This window comes from Coloeus monedula (assembly GCF_965178545.1).
Source record: "Coloeus monedula genome assembly, chromosome: 3".
In the NCBI taxonomy this organism is placed as follows: domain Eukaryota; kingdom Metazoa; phylum Chordata; class Aves; order Passeriformes; family Corvidae; genus Coloeus; species Coloeus monedula.
Window position 1 is genome coordinate 64,269,676 of NC_138783.1, and position 14,529 is coordinate 64,284,204.

A 14,529-nucleotide genomic window follows, 5' to 3' on the forward strand; every position below is an offset into this window, starting at 1 on the left:
TACTTACATAGGAATGGCAGAATATAGCCCTCAGGATTTATCATTTGCTGCATATTCCAGTCTTACACATATCTATATGAACCAATGGACGATGGTATGCTTAGAAAAATAACTGGAAATTCAGAATGAAGCAAAGAAACAAACCAACCAACAATAACAGAAAGAAAGAGAAATTAACAGGAATAAAGTCCCTTAGGCAGCTGCCCAAGAACTAACACAACACAATCAGGAATTCAGAACATTTATTGCAAAAGCTGAATAACTAAATAATGTTGAACTGGCAAAGCAGTAACAAGGATAACTGGTTAGATATTTATTCTGTCAAAGTCATCAAACACCCCTCACAAACTGACATAAGTACTGCAATAAGCAATGCACCCCTAACCCATTTTTAAGCCTTTTATACTGTGGAGGAAAAAATAAAAGTGAACTGCTATATACAAAAGAATAAAGAAAAAACAAAAAAGTTCTGGTTTTGGTAAAAATAAAATCACCTTCAGATTAGCTAAATTTGTTACTTTAGGACTGATGTTTTACTGTGGTATAAGTAACTTGCTTTCTTCTGTAAGGACTTTTTTTTTTTGCATGCTATTTATTTGTGTAAATCATCTTTCATGCCTTAACAAAAACCATCTAAAAATGTTTTGGATTTGGATTTGCTTTGCGTGCAACTTAGATCTTACTAACATTAGGAGTCACTCTGCTGGTTTGACTGAGGTGACATGATACTGGTACCTGCCAGGCATTGACCAACTATGATAACAAACAGTTAAACAGCAATAATTAGAGATTTAACCCTTTAGTTCCCCCAACTAGCCTACCAGGAGAATGCTCTGTTACATCATGAAGGCACAACACATTAAATATTCTGTGGCTATGGTCTAAAATCACTCATGTTACTACAACGTTAACGCAGATGAAGATCAACACAAATGCTGCTGTTTCAGCAATACGAACTGTCTTAGGTATAGACACACACCTGCCCAACTGGAAAAACATTATTATTGTATTTTGCTCCTGTAGAATTTCCTCCGTATACAGTGTAAGATCATCTCTGCATATTTGGCAGTGATGATGTATAGATAGGAGAAACTTTTTCACTCTGATGATAGTCAAGCACAGGAATAGTGTCGCTGAAGGTCTCTGAAGTCTCCATCCCTAGAGGTTCTCCTGACTGGCAAAAGCCCTGAGCAATCTTTGCTAAGCTTTATGCTGGTGCTACTTTGAGCACAGGGGGGACCAGAGATTCTTAATATTAAATTTAAAAAAAAGAAAGAAAAACAAAAAGAAGAAATTCTACCTGAATGCTGGCATCGTTTGCTACTACATAGAAAAAAAGGGTTTTTTCCCTTTCTACAAACAACCTTCCTTCCCACCCCATCACTCTTTTCACTTTTAATACAAGCGGCTTGAGTTTCTTGGAACATTGTGTGTCAGACAGACTACTAACACAGAAACACCATCACTGAAAATTAAAGCAAAACAAGAAAGCAAATGAAAGAAATTAAAAAGCAACTGTGAAACACAGAAATATGCTACAGTATCTTTTCAAGTGAACATTATAAGTACACAAAAATTGTAAGTAATAATTGTTGCTATTTACAAGTATTTGAACGCTGATTGACTTACAAGTGTCCACTAACATTGTTAATAGCACAATAGGTTTTATGTTTACAGCTTCAATTGTTTGCAATATGATCTCAAGTATAACGGTCCCAGCATAGATCAATGACAACAAAAGCACAATTTTCTAATTGGATATGCTTTTCAATCTTTGCAATCCATTGAGCTTTCGCACTCTCTCACTCTCCAAATGCATCTTCTGTTGTTCACAGCAGCAGTCCAGGGTCAAAAAACAAAGAAACAAAAAAGGATATTTTCAAACTGGAGAGATCTCTGCAGATTTTACTCATGTCTGTTTAACAAAACCACACAACTAGTAGAAACACTCTTTCATGTTGCAGGACATCATACCTTCCACGGTGCTAACATAAAGATATGTATATCTCTGCTAGGTGAAGCATAGTTCTAGAGGTCTACCCAGTACATAAAGCTCTGACACACACATAGTATTAGCAAGTCTAAGTAGGCTAAAGTCATTGGTCCAAAGTAACCATTTCTTATAGCTGGTGCTCCTTTGGACTCTCCACAGCTCCTGGGGCCTGTTTGTAAGACTTCAAGTTGGCCAGAGGAATGTCAGTCATGTGGTTGCCAGTGTTGAAATGGCCCTCACTGGAACCATACTGCTTTCGATCACTGAACTGGTTTCTGTTGCTATCTTCTTTCCAGGTCCTGGTCAATGTGTGTCCATTAACTAGTTTGTCCTTCTTAACCCATTCTTTCTGAGGTGCAAAGGTGGAGAGAGGAGACTTTGGCTGTTGGTATGGGCCCAAGCTAGGAGGCATCCAACAGTTGTCTGAGTGACCCAAAACCAGGCATTCTTGAGTACACATCTCTGTAGCTTCAGCTAATCCCCGTGGACCAAGAGGCCCATCTGTAGAAAAAAAAAAGAGAAAGAAAAAAGGAGGAGAAAGGGGAGAAAAAAAAAGAACATAATATTAGATTGCGATATTTTGCATTAAAATTATACAAGACCTTAAGAGAAAATTACGATGATCCTACAACCAAATACTGTGCATACATTTTCATTCTGTTAGAGAGTAGTTGCTTTGTAGGGCATATACTCCCTGTATATGCTACCTACCTAGTTTCCAGAAATGGAAAAACAGTTCAATTATCTCTATGCTATTGGTCTTGGATCCTACTATGAATAAAATTAATTCCTTTTTTTTAAGTCACACCAAGCAAACAGAGCTAGGTAAGTGAAAATGTCCGAGGAAGTAAACCTACCCTTGTAGACTCTGCATGAGAATTAATGCTTATAAGGACCTATCATTTGGATGTATTCTCTTCTGCTTTCAACTCACTTTACTGCTGCAGAACCTTGGTGAACTAACAGCCTACTGCAAACTGAGAAATATCTGTACTATCCAGAAACAGATTTGCCCAAAGGAATGCTCTGTATGCAGGATTATTCTAGTCTACTGTTTTACAAACACGGATTAGTGCACAGTTCTAGGTATCTACCCAGTGGATGTATACTCCAATGCATACTCTCAACAAGTAAGAGATAAGTTAAATATTGTTTGATTTAATATGAAACCAGGAAACAGTTCAAAACATCACATCAGGAAAGAGAATAAAATCTGTAACTCTTCTAACCATTAAACACATCTCAGATGCTATACAACCATAAAAGTCAAGGGGAGGAAAAAAAAAGGCTTATGTAAATCTTGCACTTCATACAGAACTGTTCTCATAATTCTTTGTAAGATAGAAATACAAGACCACAGAAGACAGAAATTGAGATTGCTGAAGTACTATGCATATTAAATATCTACATAATTTTTCACACACTACTGAGGACACAGCTGGCCAGATACAGGCCTCTTGCTATCAAGCAGACAGGTCATCCATGCCTTCAGCAACACTAAATTCCTCGCAGTCTTACTGCATTTTTAAATTACTTAATTTGCACATCTGCTCAGGCTGGATGTATGAGGAAGGGCAAGCCAGGGAAAAGGCCTAGAAATCACTTTGTGTGTTTTTGCTAGCTATTTCTCAATATCTGGGATATGCTTTGCCAGAATTCATTGCTGTGTTGTAATTTTGAGCAAGAATTTTGAGATGCCTTTTCTTGACTTCAGAGTAGATCAACGGACTAGTACTGAAAACACCTGAAGAGTTAAGGAGACGTATTTCCTTGATTAAACAGCCCAGTGACAGGAAGGAAATTATAGATTTATTTTTGAGGAAGAACATTAGCAAGTAGGCATGAATAGCAAAGCTACTAATCAGACGGAAAATGTCAGTGGTATATCAGAAAAAAAAAGTGCATCTTAATAATAATCTAGTTGAGACTCAAAATGATAAGTGAAGACACTCTAACAAAGATTTCTGTGTTAAAATGCCAAAGAATATGTTGTTCTCTTGTACTCCATGCATATACAATAATTACCCTTACTAAAATCATTTTCTGAACACTAAAATTAAGTCAATTAATTTTGTGGAAACCCCTATTCATTTCCCACTGCTTTTAAAGACAGATATAAAAAATACCATCAGGCATGTTTCTACATGTTACATTAGTAATTAACTAATCTTCTTATCTCTGAGCAACAACTCTTTTTGAGTATCTAGAGAGTATACAGTACTCTGTTGATGTGATAGAAAATAAGAAGCTACAATAAAATATAATAAGCTATAATAAAAGTTACTACTGCATTCGCCATATAAGAAAGTGCCCTATTGCTGAAAACTAGAGCATGAAAAATGTATAAAATCAATGCTACTTTCCATTTAGATCAATACAAGGTGAAATAATTAAACCAGAACCATGAAGAAAAAAGAAAAAAGTAATTGTAAAGTAGGAGCTTAGCAGAGATTTCAATGAGAACCATGAACCACAATTCTAAAATGAGACCCATCATAATTCCCTGAAAGAGAGGTGGGTTTTTTTGTATGAAAGTCTTCTTTGAATCCACTATTATGAAGTTCTAACCAAACTGAGGCAGGTACTTAGAGAGAAATAAACCCAAACAGAAACAATTATAAGAAAGTACTCACAGTACATTGTTAACTTTTCAAAAACTTATTCTACAGGTTTAAAGCTGATTTTTAAAAAAATTTTTTGGCTGTCAACTAAAGTTCGATTTTAATTCGTTTCTTCCCATTTCAGAGGAATACAGTGAGAAGTGGCAGAGCTATTTTCAACCTGTCTGCTCTCCCAGTACAATACTGTTTTAATTGACAAAGAAAGAAATAAAGGTTTTCCGGAGATTAAAACTTTCAAAACAGAAAGAAAACATTTTTGACCCAGAATGACACATTTCAAGAAAGTGCATGCACTATGTGCTTCCAATCTACAGTGGAATAAAAGGCTAACAGAAGAGCCTTCAGTACAATAGTTCTGAAGGGGAGAAGTTACTTCTTCTGTTTAGTTAAATAAATTTAAAGAGATTAGACTATCATTTCAATTTAAAATTTACATGAGCAATAAGCTGGTTTTACTTAAGAATAAATATGCATGTGGCCCTATAAGCTACATGTCAAACTCTTTGGAAGATTTACTTCATGTGTTTTACTTCCTTTAGTAACAGTGCTAGGCAGCTAATGCTGTTCAACTCGGAATGAATTTTAAGCTTCCTTTGCTTTAGCCAGCTCTAAGCTGATAGACTTTCTGGAGAGTTCTGGGAGATATCTGCTGCTACTGTGAGCAGCAGACAGGAATGGGGTAACAATGCTGAGATTATTGCCTGTTCAAGAACTGCTCCTTGGGTTTTTTTCTGGTTAACAAAATACCACCGTCCAACTTAGACTTCAAAAATAAATTATTGTGTGCAAGTCCTCTACCAGTCACCCTTCCCTGTGCAGAGATATCAGTCAAAGGCAAGACCATGCAGTCTTTATGGAGACAATTACAGTTTGGGTATGGATGTTGGTCACACCAAGTGACAGCTGTAGACAGAGTGAGACATTCTTCTTTTAGGAGAGGACTGGGAATCTCAGGGAACACCTGAAAGACACTTCTTTTAGCTGTGTAACTGTTCAAATAGCTGTGAGGCATGTTACAGTCTGCACACATCTCTACATGTACCTGTGTGTAAAAATGTCCAGAACTGAGAAGAGGTTCAGACTCTACTCAAATGTGTACACATATTTTCCAGTACTCTGTTTCATGCTTTCAATCTGCAAAATACAGGGAATATTTACTTGCCTTGCTAAAATATTGTGAGGTTTAAATTTACAAAATGCCTTGCAAGACTTTATCTAATGTATAACTAACCATTATTATTTTAATAACTTTTGGTTTGAGCCACCACAAGAGAAAAAGAATTCTGAAAAGTGGTATTTTTAGAAGTGTAGATTGTTAGGATAATGTATTTTACTCTTGAGCTACTACAGGGAATGGTCATGCTTACTGACAGAGGAAAAAGGCAGCTTCACTCGTAACGTGTGTGGTGCCTGCCACAGCTATCTCCAGTTAAGGCCCTTAGATACAGCCATCATTGTTTGGTAAATATGATTGCTAATAATGGTGGTGATCATGATTTAGGCAATTCTACAAAAGTCCTACTGTGAGACACAGGAAAAAGATGAAAGGGAAAAAAGAGGATCTTACCTACAGAAAAAAAAAAAAAAAAGAAGACAGTCTTTTGGCAATTAGGTTTTTCAGTTTCTGTTTTATTATGTTCTCAATCATAAAAAGTTTCTTCTTTTCTTAGACTCTTTATTATTCAGGTTGCTATTTAGTAACATAAAGTGTAACGATCATGAGAATATGATAGGAGAGAGATCTTCTGGGGATAGCATGACTGAAGAGTTGGCTGCTATATATTGAGAAAGCGTAATGTTGCCTTAATGGTAATTATCTTTCTCCTCCGCCACTGCTGAACAATAGTTTTCACCCAATTTTCTAAAGTTGTTTCATTACCACATACAATGACACCACTTAAAAACCTGTTCCTGCTGCTTTAATTTTATAATTGCATTAATTTGTTTCCTTTCTCTTCACAAAAATGCCACTGCAATTTCTATATCAAGCTTTTCCATACTGAAGTACTTTATTGATATGTGGGGGATTTTTTTTTTCAAGTATTTGTTCTCTGAACAATCCATAATCCGTGAGGCTGGTTATCAGTCTTGGCTGCTTGAATATATAATGACACAAGTGCTGATAAAACTGTACAAGCCATCTGTCTCTGGAGTTAAATGTTTTGAAAGCAAACACAAAAGTGCATAACAAACACTCCCTTAAATTGTCTTTGTAAATATTTATATCGGATCTTACCCAAAAATGGTTTTTTGTTGTTATTTTATTCTGTTAATAGCTGTCAAGCAGATGCATGGCTTGCATACTCAAAAGCAGACAGGTGTAAGAAGGAAAATAATGTATGCCACTCAAGAGCTGGTCATACCCTAATGCTGGAATGTCTGTGTGGTCTTTTATCTCTTTTTTAAGGTACCCAGAAGCTAAACAGCTATTTCATTGATTAACTTACTGCTGCAATTAGCAACTAGCTTTTGGTGTGATGACCAGCTGCTTTTCAACCTGCTTCTTTAAAACTCTCTTGCTTACAGCCAGAAAATTCATTCTTCAGTTTTGAAAGAGCTGAGGCCACAAGATAAGTTCCACTCAGTGAGACTTTTTGGTCTCAAACAACATGAATAGGTACCCTTTGCCTGAGGGTGCTAACATTAAGTACAGTGGATTTGAGCATGGCCACAGTTGTGTTTCAGACAATTATATTTACTTAACTTTTCATATTGTATCTTAAAAGGGAAAAGAAAACAACAGCAACATTTTCAGCTCTACTTATCCTCAAATACAGAAAGCTTTTTTAAGCTTCCATGGACTACTTTATTAAATGACCTTTTCTGAGACCACATGTTTTTACAGCCTTCCCCACATATATTGGAACTGAAAGGATATTATTTAATTTCATAGAGGTTTTCCAACTATTCATCTATTAAATATAAAAACTGGAAAAGAGTTTATATTGAAGAAGATCCTTTTGACATTTTTTTGCTCTTAAGTATCAGACAAATAAATTGGGAAGAATGTCCATTATTTCTAGTCTGTTAAAAAAAATAACAGCTACAAAGCCACACACATACTGTGTTGGATGTGCTTCCTTGGTATTATTAACAGCAACAGTCAGGGACTACTAAAATTATATATTTTAGTAACTTATTCCATGTTCATTCTACCTGCAGTCAATTCATATTCCATCCTCATATTACTTTGTCCAAAGGTCCCTGGGTTCCTACCATCACTGCTGCCAGTTTTGGTAGATTTATCACTACCACCTTGTAACCTGCTGCTTCTCTTGTGCCTTCCTGGTGTTCCATCCTCTGTACTCAGGTACAGATCAAGAAACCCCTGCTACTTTCTCTTCCCTGTCTTGGCCCAGACTTCTCTTTCATCAAGGCTGAAATAAATAATATGGTAAGGTTAGCTTATATCTGCATTACTTAGGAGAGATAAGATGCCAAAAGCCTTAATTAGCATGATGACAAGAGGAATAGGAAGCAGGGCAAGTAAAGGTGTGTGGGAGGGACTGCCCGGGATACAGGAAAGCAGGAACAAAAGTGTTTTCTGAAAAGGTGGGAAAACCTGGCTCAACAAGATTTTCTACACTATTCTGTGAAGTATTTAAGTGATCCAGATGGATTCCATATCATGTACATTACTTTGTACAAAAATTCTGCGTGATTTTAATTCCATGGGCAGCTAAATTTTGAAGGCAACATTATTCAAATACTTGAAATTTTGTTTCTACACAGTTGTCTGATGACTGGGGTTGCTTCATATCCATATATTTTCAGAGATAAGAAAGTAAACAAAGAAGAAGTTAAAGTATTTTGCATTTCTTGTCTCAAGTTCCTTTCCCCTACAGCTGCTCTACTGTAAAAGCTATAATGAAAGGGAATATTACCTAGTTTCTTAGTTTGTTACATTTTTTTTTTTCTGGTATATTTCCCAGAAATTCAATACCATTATGAGTTACAAGGTACACTTCCATCAGTAATGGCTTTGCTATAAGGATGCTATTTTTATTTGACCTAACTTTCTGTTCCTATTTCCAATTACTTTTTCTGCATGACATACATGCATGTAAACCTCTCAGCATTTCCATGTATACATGGTCAGGAAGTGGACACACAAGTCCTGTGTCTTCTAAGCCTGTAACATACTAGGAGTCAAGTTTACTTAGTGCTGCCTAGTCTTTAAGAACAAATAGACATACTAACCAACGTGAAGCTTGTGACCATTCTGAAGGTAAGTTGCAACAATCTGAAATCACAAGGGCATGGTCCTTGCAACAAGGGTGTGGGAAGATGCCACAGGAGGTGTTACAAAGCACCATGGTCTGGAGTGGTGCTGAGCTACAGCTGAGCAGCTCAAACCTGAATGATTCGGTGCTCTTCACTGGTCATAAAAATCCAGCTCTTAAATTACTTATAATGGACTGCATATTGCCTGTATTCAGATCTTTATGCCACTACTTATTTTTATTTTTTTTAAATTAACGGGGTAAAACTTTAAAATTTATAGTTAAAAAAAAAGTAGGCTCACTACATAATCTAGTGGTTCTTTCTAGTCTTAAAAATCTATGTATCAGCAGCCATTAACATAAAGCTGCATTTTGTATACACTTTCACTGACAAATGTAGCCAATTCTAGCATACCCTTTAGAAATACTGAAGATACAAAATAATATCTGGGATTGTTATTCTGACTTAATACATTCTGTCATTAAAAACAAACAAGTAAATAAACAAACAAACAAAGACACACAAATGACTGCAATTTGTATTCTTAGCTGAAGTGTCACATTGTGGATGCAGACAGTCACCTTGCAGGAAGAGCAGGAGAAAAGAAAAGCAAACAGGATTTGGCAAAAAAAAAACCCCGTTTGTTAACAAATAAATAAAGATTAAAAGATTTACACATCTCTCATACAGATTTCATTCTTTGGGCACAGATGAAAAGTCAACATTTGCAAATGGAGATAGTCCAAATTCAACAATAATACATGGGCAGCCAGAACAGCGGATTCTCTCCCTGAGAGGATATTGTTATTTAGACAGACTTTATGCCACACAAAGAGCAGACAGCATATCTTTATAAATTTGCAACCATCTTCAGCACGGCATGGAACTCATCCATCTTTTTGTCCGCTCAAGCTACTCCTCTGAAGAATGCTATCTTGTCCAATTTTACTTCCTCAAAATTGGCAGTTTTTTCCTGCCATACATTTAATTTTAGCAGGACAATCTAATGCATAAAAACTCCTCAGAGGATTCAAATGAACCCTTTAAATTTGATTGGATCACTTAATGAGACCAGTGTTCAAATATTTGGAATAATATTATTTTCAGCATTAATCTTTTTCATTACATAGTTCTTCATTTTGCTGCGTAAAAAAAGTCTTTGTTCCCAAAAGGTGATGATGGATGGTGATAATAAAATATTCATAAAGCATCACATGGTCACAATCATTTACTATCTTTTTTCTCTCACACCTAAATATTTATGATACTTGATCAAAATATTTTGTTGAATTGATTTACAGGCAACATGCTGAGACAGCACCACTTTTGACATGGTCACATTTTCCCATCTATTAGTATGCCTCAAACATGAACCTGCTGTCAGTCAAAAACAAGTCTCTATTTGGAAGACCCACTCAACTGTTTAACATAAAATCAGATTTTGGTTAGTAATTTCTACAAATTCTCTTTGAGAAAAGGTAGGCTTCAATGTGAAAAAGGGTAGCCAAAATGAGAAGAATTAGCAGAATGTTGTGAACCTGAGCTGAACAATATTTATTTCTACACCTCACAGTATTGTATAATTTTTGTGCAGCTGTTATATGCCTGACCATTAACTCATTTACAGCAGAAAAAATAAACCCATTCAGGCTGAATTTCATTAGATTTTCATTGTATTTTAAAATGTCTAAAATAATTGGTTTTCCTGATAATTTTCTATCTTACAGCAAAAGCCTGATCTTCTGACTTCTGATAAATACATATCCTGGCTCCCTGGAGCACAGGTAGGGTAACTTGGGATATATTCAAGTCAAGGATATTGACTTTATCAAGCAATAACTGAATAAAGGCAAAACTCATCATCATCATCATCTACATATCTATGATGAACTGTGTTGTAAATATACATATATATGATTTTTTTTATTTGTATATCTATATCTATATATCTATATCTATCCTTTATTTTTACTTTTATATATTTTTTTTTCATGTAATTCCTCTACCTTAATTTAAGAACAGGATGGAAATAATAGAGTTGTGAACATTGAAGTGAATGTAATCGCTCACTTAATTGCTTTCCTCAAGCAGGGTATGGAGTCATCCTAACCTTCTGTTATCAACAGACAGAAACATTTCCACAAAATGATTCAGTTCTCTCAAGACAGGACTCACTTTCTGGAGGTGTGAGTTTCTGTCCTTTGATAAATAAGGAATCCATGTATGGCAACTACATCCAGCTCTAAGTATTTATAATGGATGGGATGAGTCCACAACTTTGCTGCCGTTCCAGAAGACAGACTAATTCACTCTGATATCTTGAAAATGCATTTGGATTGAGTTTTTCCACTATAAACAAGATGGTTCCAGCGGCCAGGAATAAACCAGCAGAAAACTACAATATCCAAAATACCCACATGAGTATGCATCTCATGCTTATTCAGGATGGTGATTCTGGGAAGCCTAGAAGAGACTTACTAGAGGGAGCCTGCTATAGTCAAGTTATCTTTCAGAAAATTAATACTTCAAAATTATTCCTGATCTCAGGTGGAACACCCTGAAAATCTGCTATTTATAAGAGATAGAAGACTGTAATTTTTGAGGTTTGCTGAAGTCTTGCAAGTAGGACAGATCATACAATTAAAAGTCTGGAAAACATAGAACTGAGAAAAATTCAAAATTATTATGTTTATAGGTCAGATTTAGAAGTGTATCTGTGTAAGTTATTTATTTACTTCATCACAAATATATTTGAACTTTAAAGGAGGGAAAAAAATGATATTCAAACATACTGGTTTTCTTACTGTACTTTTCTCCAGGATATTCTCAACCTATATGTAGGGTTAATGAAAAACAAACCTTCTATTAAATTTTAGTTGTTTTGTTATTGTCTTAATCCTCTTTGATGGGTCATTCAGTAATTCTCCCCGAATATTTCCAGTTCTTTTGTAATGCCCAAATGTTGCCCATTTTTATGTAATCTTGAAATATCACTATTAATATTTTTTAGCCCTTAGCTTAATATATCCTTGATCGTTTAAGAACAAAGGTTTGTTTGTTCTATCACAAGAACTTTTATTTTACAAGAGAAACTGTTTTCCAATGGAATTTTACTTTTTCCTTAAAATGACACTACATGTTTTAAAGTTGCATAAAACTGTTATTTCAAACAAGTTATAGAAATAGTAGTAGGCTGAGTGTCCAAAAGAACGTGATGAAAAAGACTAGAGAACTACAGTCTCCAAAACATAACCTTACTTCTCTTATTATCCACTGCAGAAACATGTAAAAAGAAAACCAGGATAGCATCACAGCAGGAGTTACCATCTGTAATCACGAATAGTAGCATTCTTCATTAAAACTAAGTTTTTATGGAAAAGCTATCTTACTTTAAGTGCACAACCTCACTGTCATACAACCTTTCCAGACTTCCAGGAATATGGTTACAAATTTCAGTATATTTCTGCTTTCCTGTAAGTTTACTTTTTCTCAAATCAACAAACCACAGTTTTATGAGGTATTCCTGACTGGCCTTGTCAGTGTCTTTCTTTCTCCAAAAGCAGCAACTCTGGACCTTAATCTTGGGGAAAAATGGTACTAAGTTATTTACTTTGGGACCTTCAAAAGTATATATGACATAAAGCTGACACCGGGAACAGTCAGCGTAGCTTCATTTCAAATTCTATCACTTAGATGTATTTTTAAACATTCAATCTTATTTTCCAAGTATTATCTTCCTAGCACTAGATTAACATCTGGAGCAGAAATTGTCAAACTAAACATTCTTCCCATGACTTTTGAATAAAAGAAAAGAGAGGAAAAACGTAATCTCCCCCTTCAAGGAACTCAAGGGGCGGGGGGGGAAGGCAATATCAAAAAGCTACAAATGTTGTATTCCAGACAGCTGCTCATCTAAGAAGAATATGAAAATGCACATAAATGCTATGGTGTTAAAAACACAGTGTTGATTAAGAAAGATAATTAAGACTATTTTTTGCATAAAAGTATACAATTCATTCTGTAATTAGGTTAATTACAACTATGAACAAACATTAAGTTGAAATACATCTTTTTAAGGAATACCTATTTCTAAAGTATGCTTCTTGCCACTTTTGTGTTTTTTCTATTTTCCTTCAGTACAAATCAGACCAAAATCAGATTTAGGTTAAACCAAATTTGTTGCAAATTTGTGGCAGACGCCTTATGCATACTATTATGTAAATAAGTAGTTTAACTGACTTGAAAAGACCTTTTGCAGTACATTTCACTTAGCAGAATTTGGACCTAAATCTGGGTACTCGTTCTCGTAACTTAAGCTGCATGACTCTAAATAATTGAAGTATGTGACAGAAAAAAGTGCTTAAATTAGGTGCCTAGTAAGCTTTTATTATATTGTAATTGATTATATTGTTGATTTTGTCTTCTATTCTACGCAAAAATGTATCCTTGATAAATATCACAGGACACAGATGTCAGAGATGTCATTAAACTAATCCAGAGACAAAAGAACCATTTCCTAATTCTGCTTGTATAACAGCATCTCATTTAGCTAATTTTGTAAAATTCAGATCAGTGCCAGTTGAGTTGTCAGAACTGCAGGCATACTACACAGAGAATATTAGAAAGTGCTTCCTTTCATTATGTTAAGCTACACCCATGCTACAATTCCTTCTTTTTCTTTAAAAACTATGTTCATTTACATCATTTTTCAGAAGAGATATCCATAAGTCTCTTAATGAGCTTATATAGTTTAAAGTAAAACTCCCATTAAGCAAATGTTCCTGAGTCAAAACACATTTTATTAAACCATGTTCAAAATTTAATCTGTGCTGCATTTAGTTGTTACATTCAGTGTACTGAAAATTAATATGGAAGCAACATCTGTATTCACCAAATAGTTTTGGTTACTTGCACAATCCTATTCTGATACATGGCAAGAGCTATACTTCCAGGCTTCCAAATATCACCTGGAAGACTGAAGAAAAAATTGTCTTTGTTGTTCTAAAGAGGAAATCAAATAATGCTTCACACGAATAATGAATCCACATTTCATGGAGGAAACTTTCTTTTTTTATAACCTTGTCTTCCTCCTATTTAATGAAAAATCTCAGCAAATCAAGTCTTCCAAACACCTTACACCTCTTTTTTTTTTTCCTGTATTGTATTTATTCACACAAGAATAGCTTGAAAGTAGGCCACTCTAAGTTGCATCCAAATCAAAGTATAAAGTAAAAGGATTGTCTGAAATTAGTGCACAAAGTGCACATACAGTAAGTCTAAACTAACACATTTAAAGGAATATCCTGGATGTCATCTCCAGGTGCCTGCACTTTTTTAAGCAAGAAAATATTATTAGATATTTTTTGTTTTAATAGATTAAAATGGATTAAGCAAGATGCTCAAAGAAGAATTGTTACTATGAACACAGATCATGAACATTTACACATGCAACAAGCTCTTCACATTCTCCTTTATGTCTGTACACAGTCTGGTTTCTTAAGTAGCAAAAAAATTGTGGGAAATTTGGTTCATATATAAAGCAAATTTTGGGAAGGAACATGCCAAGAAAAACTGTTGGTTTGATTTCCTCAAACCATTGGGGTTTTATAATACCCAAAGACAAATCTGAAGGTTTGCTTACATCCATAGAATTCATTTCATTGTTATAAAATGTGTCTAGAAATATATATT

At 35.0% G+C, this 14,529-nt stretch overlaps 1 protein-coding gene across 2 annotated transcripts in view; it reads right to left on the reverse strand.

Annotated features, from left to right (window-relative positions):
• Positions 1–2,120: 2,120 nt before the first annotated feature.
• Positions 2,121–14,529, reverse strand: part of PCDH9 (protocadherin 9) — a gene marked incomplete at both ends in the record, with an annotated part of 672,945 nt that continues 660,536 nt past the window's right edge. For both annotated transcript variants that reach the window (XM_082277402.1, XM_082277401.1), the window contains one exon: positions 2,121–2,494. In XM_082277402.1, coding sequence (XP_082133528.1) covers positions 2,121–2,494 — 374 coding nt within the window. The remainder of the gene's footprint in view (positions 2,495–14,529) is intronic.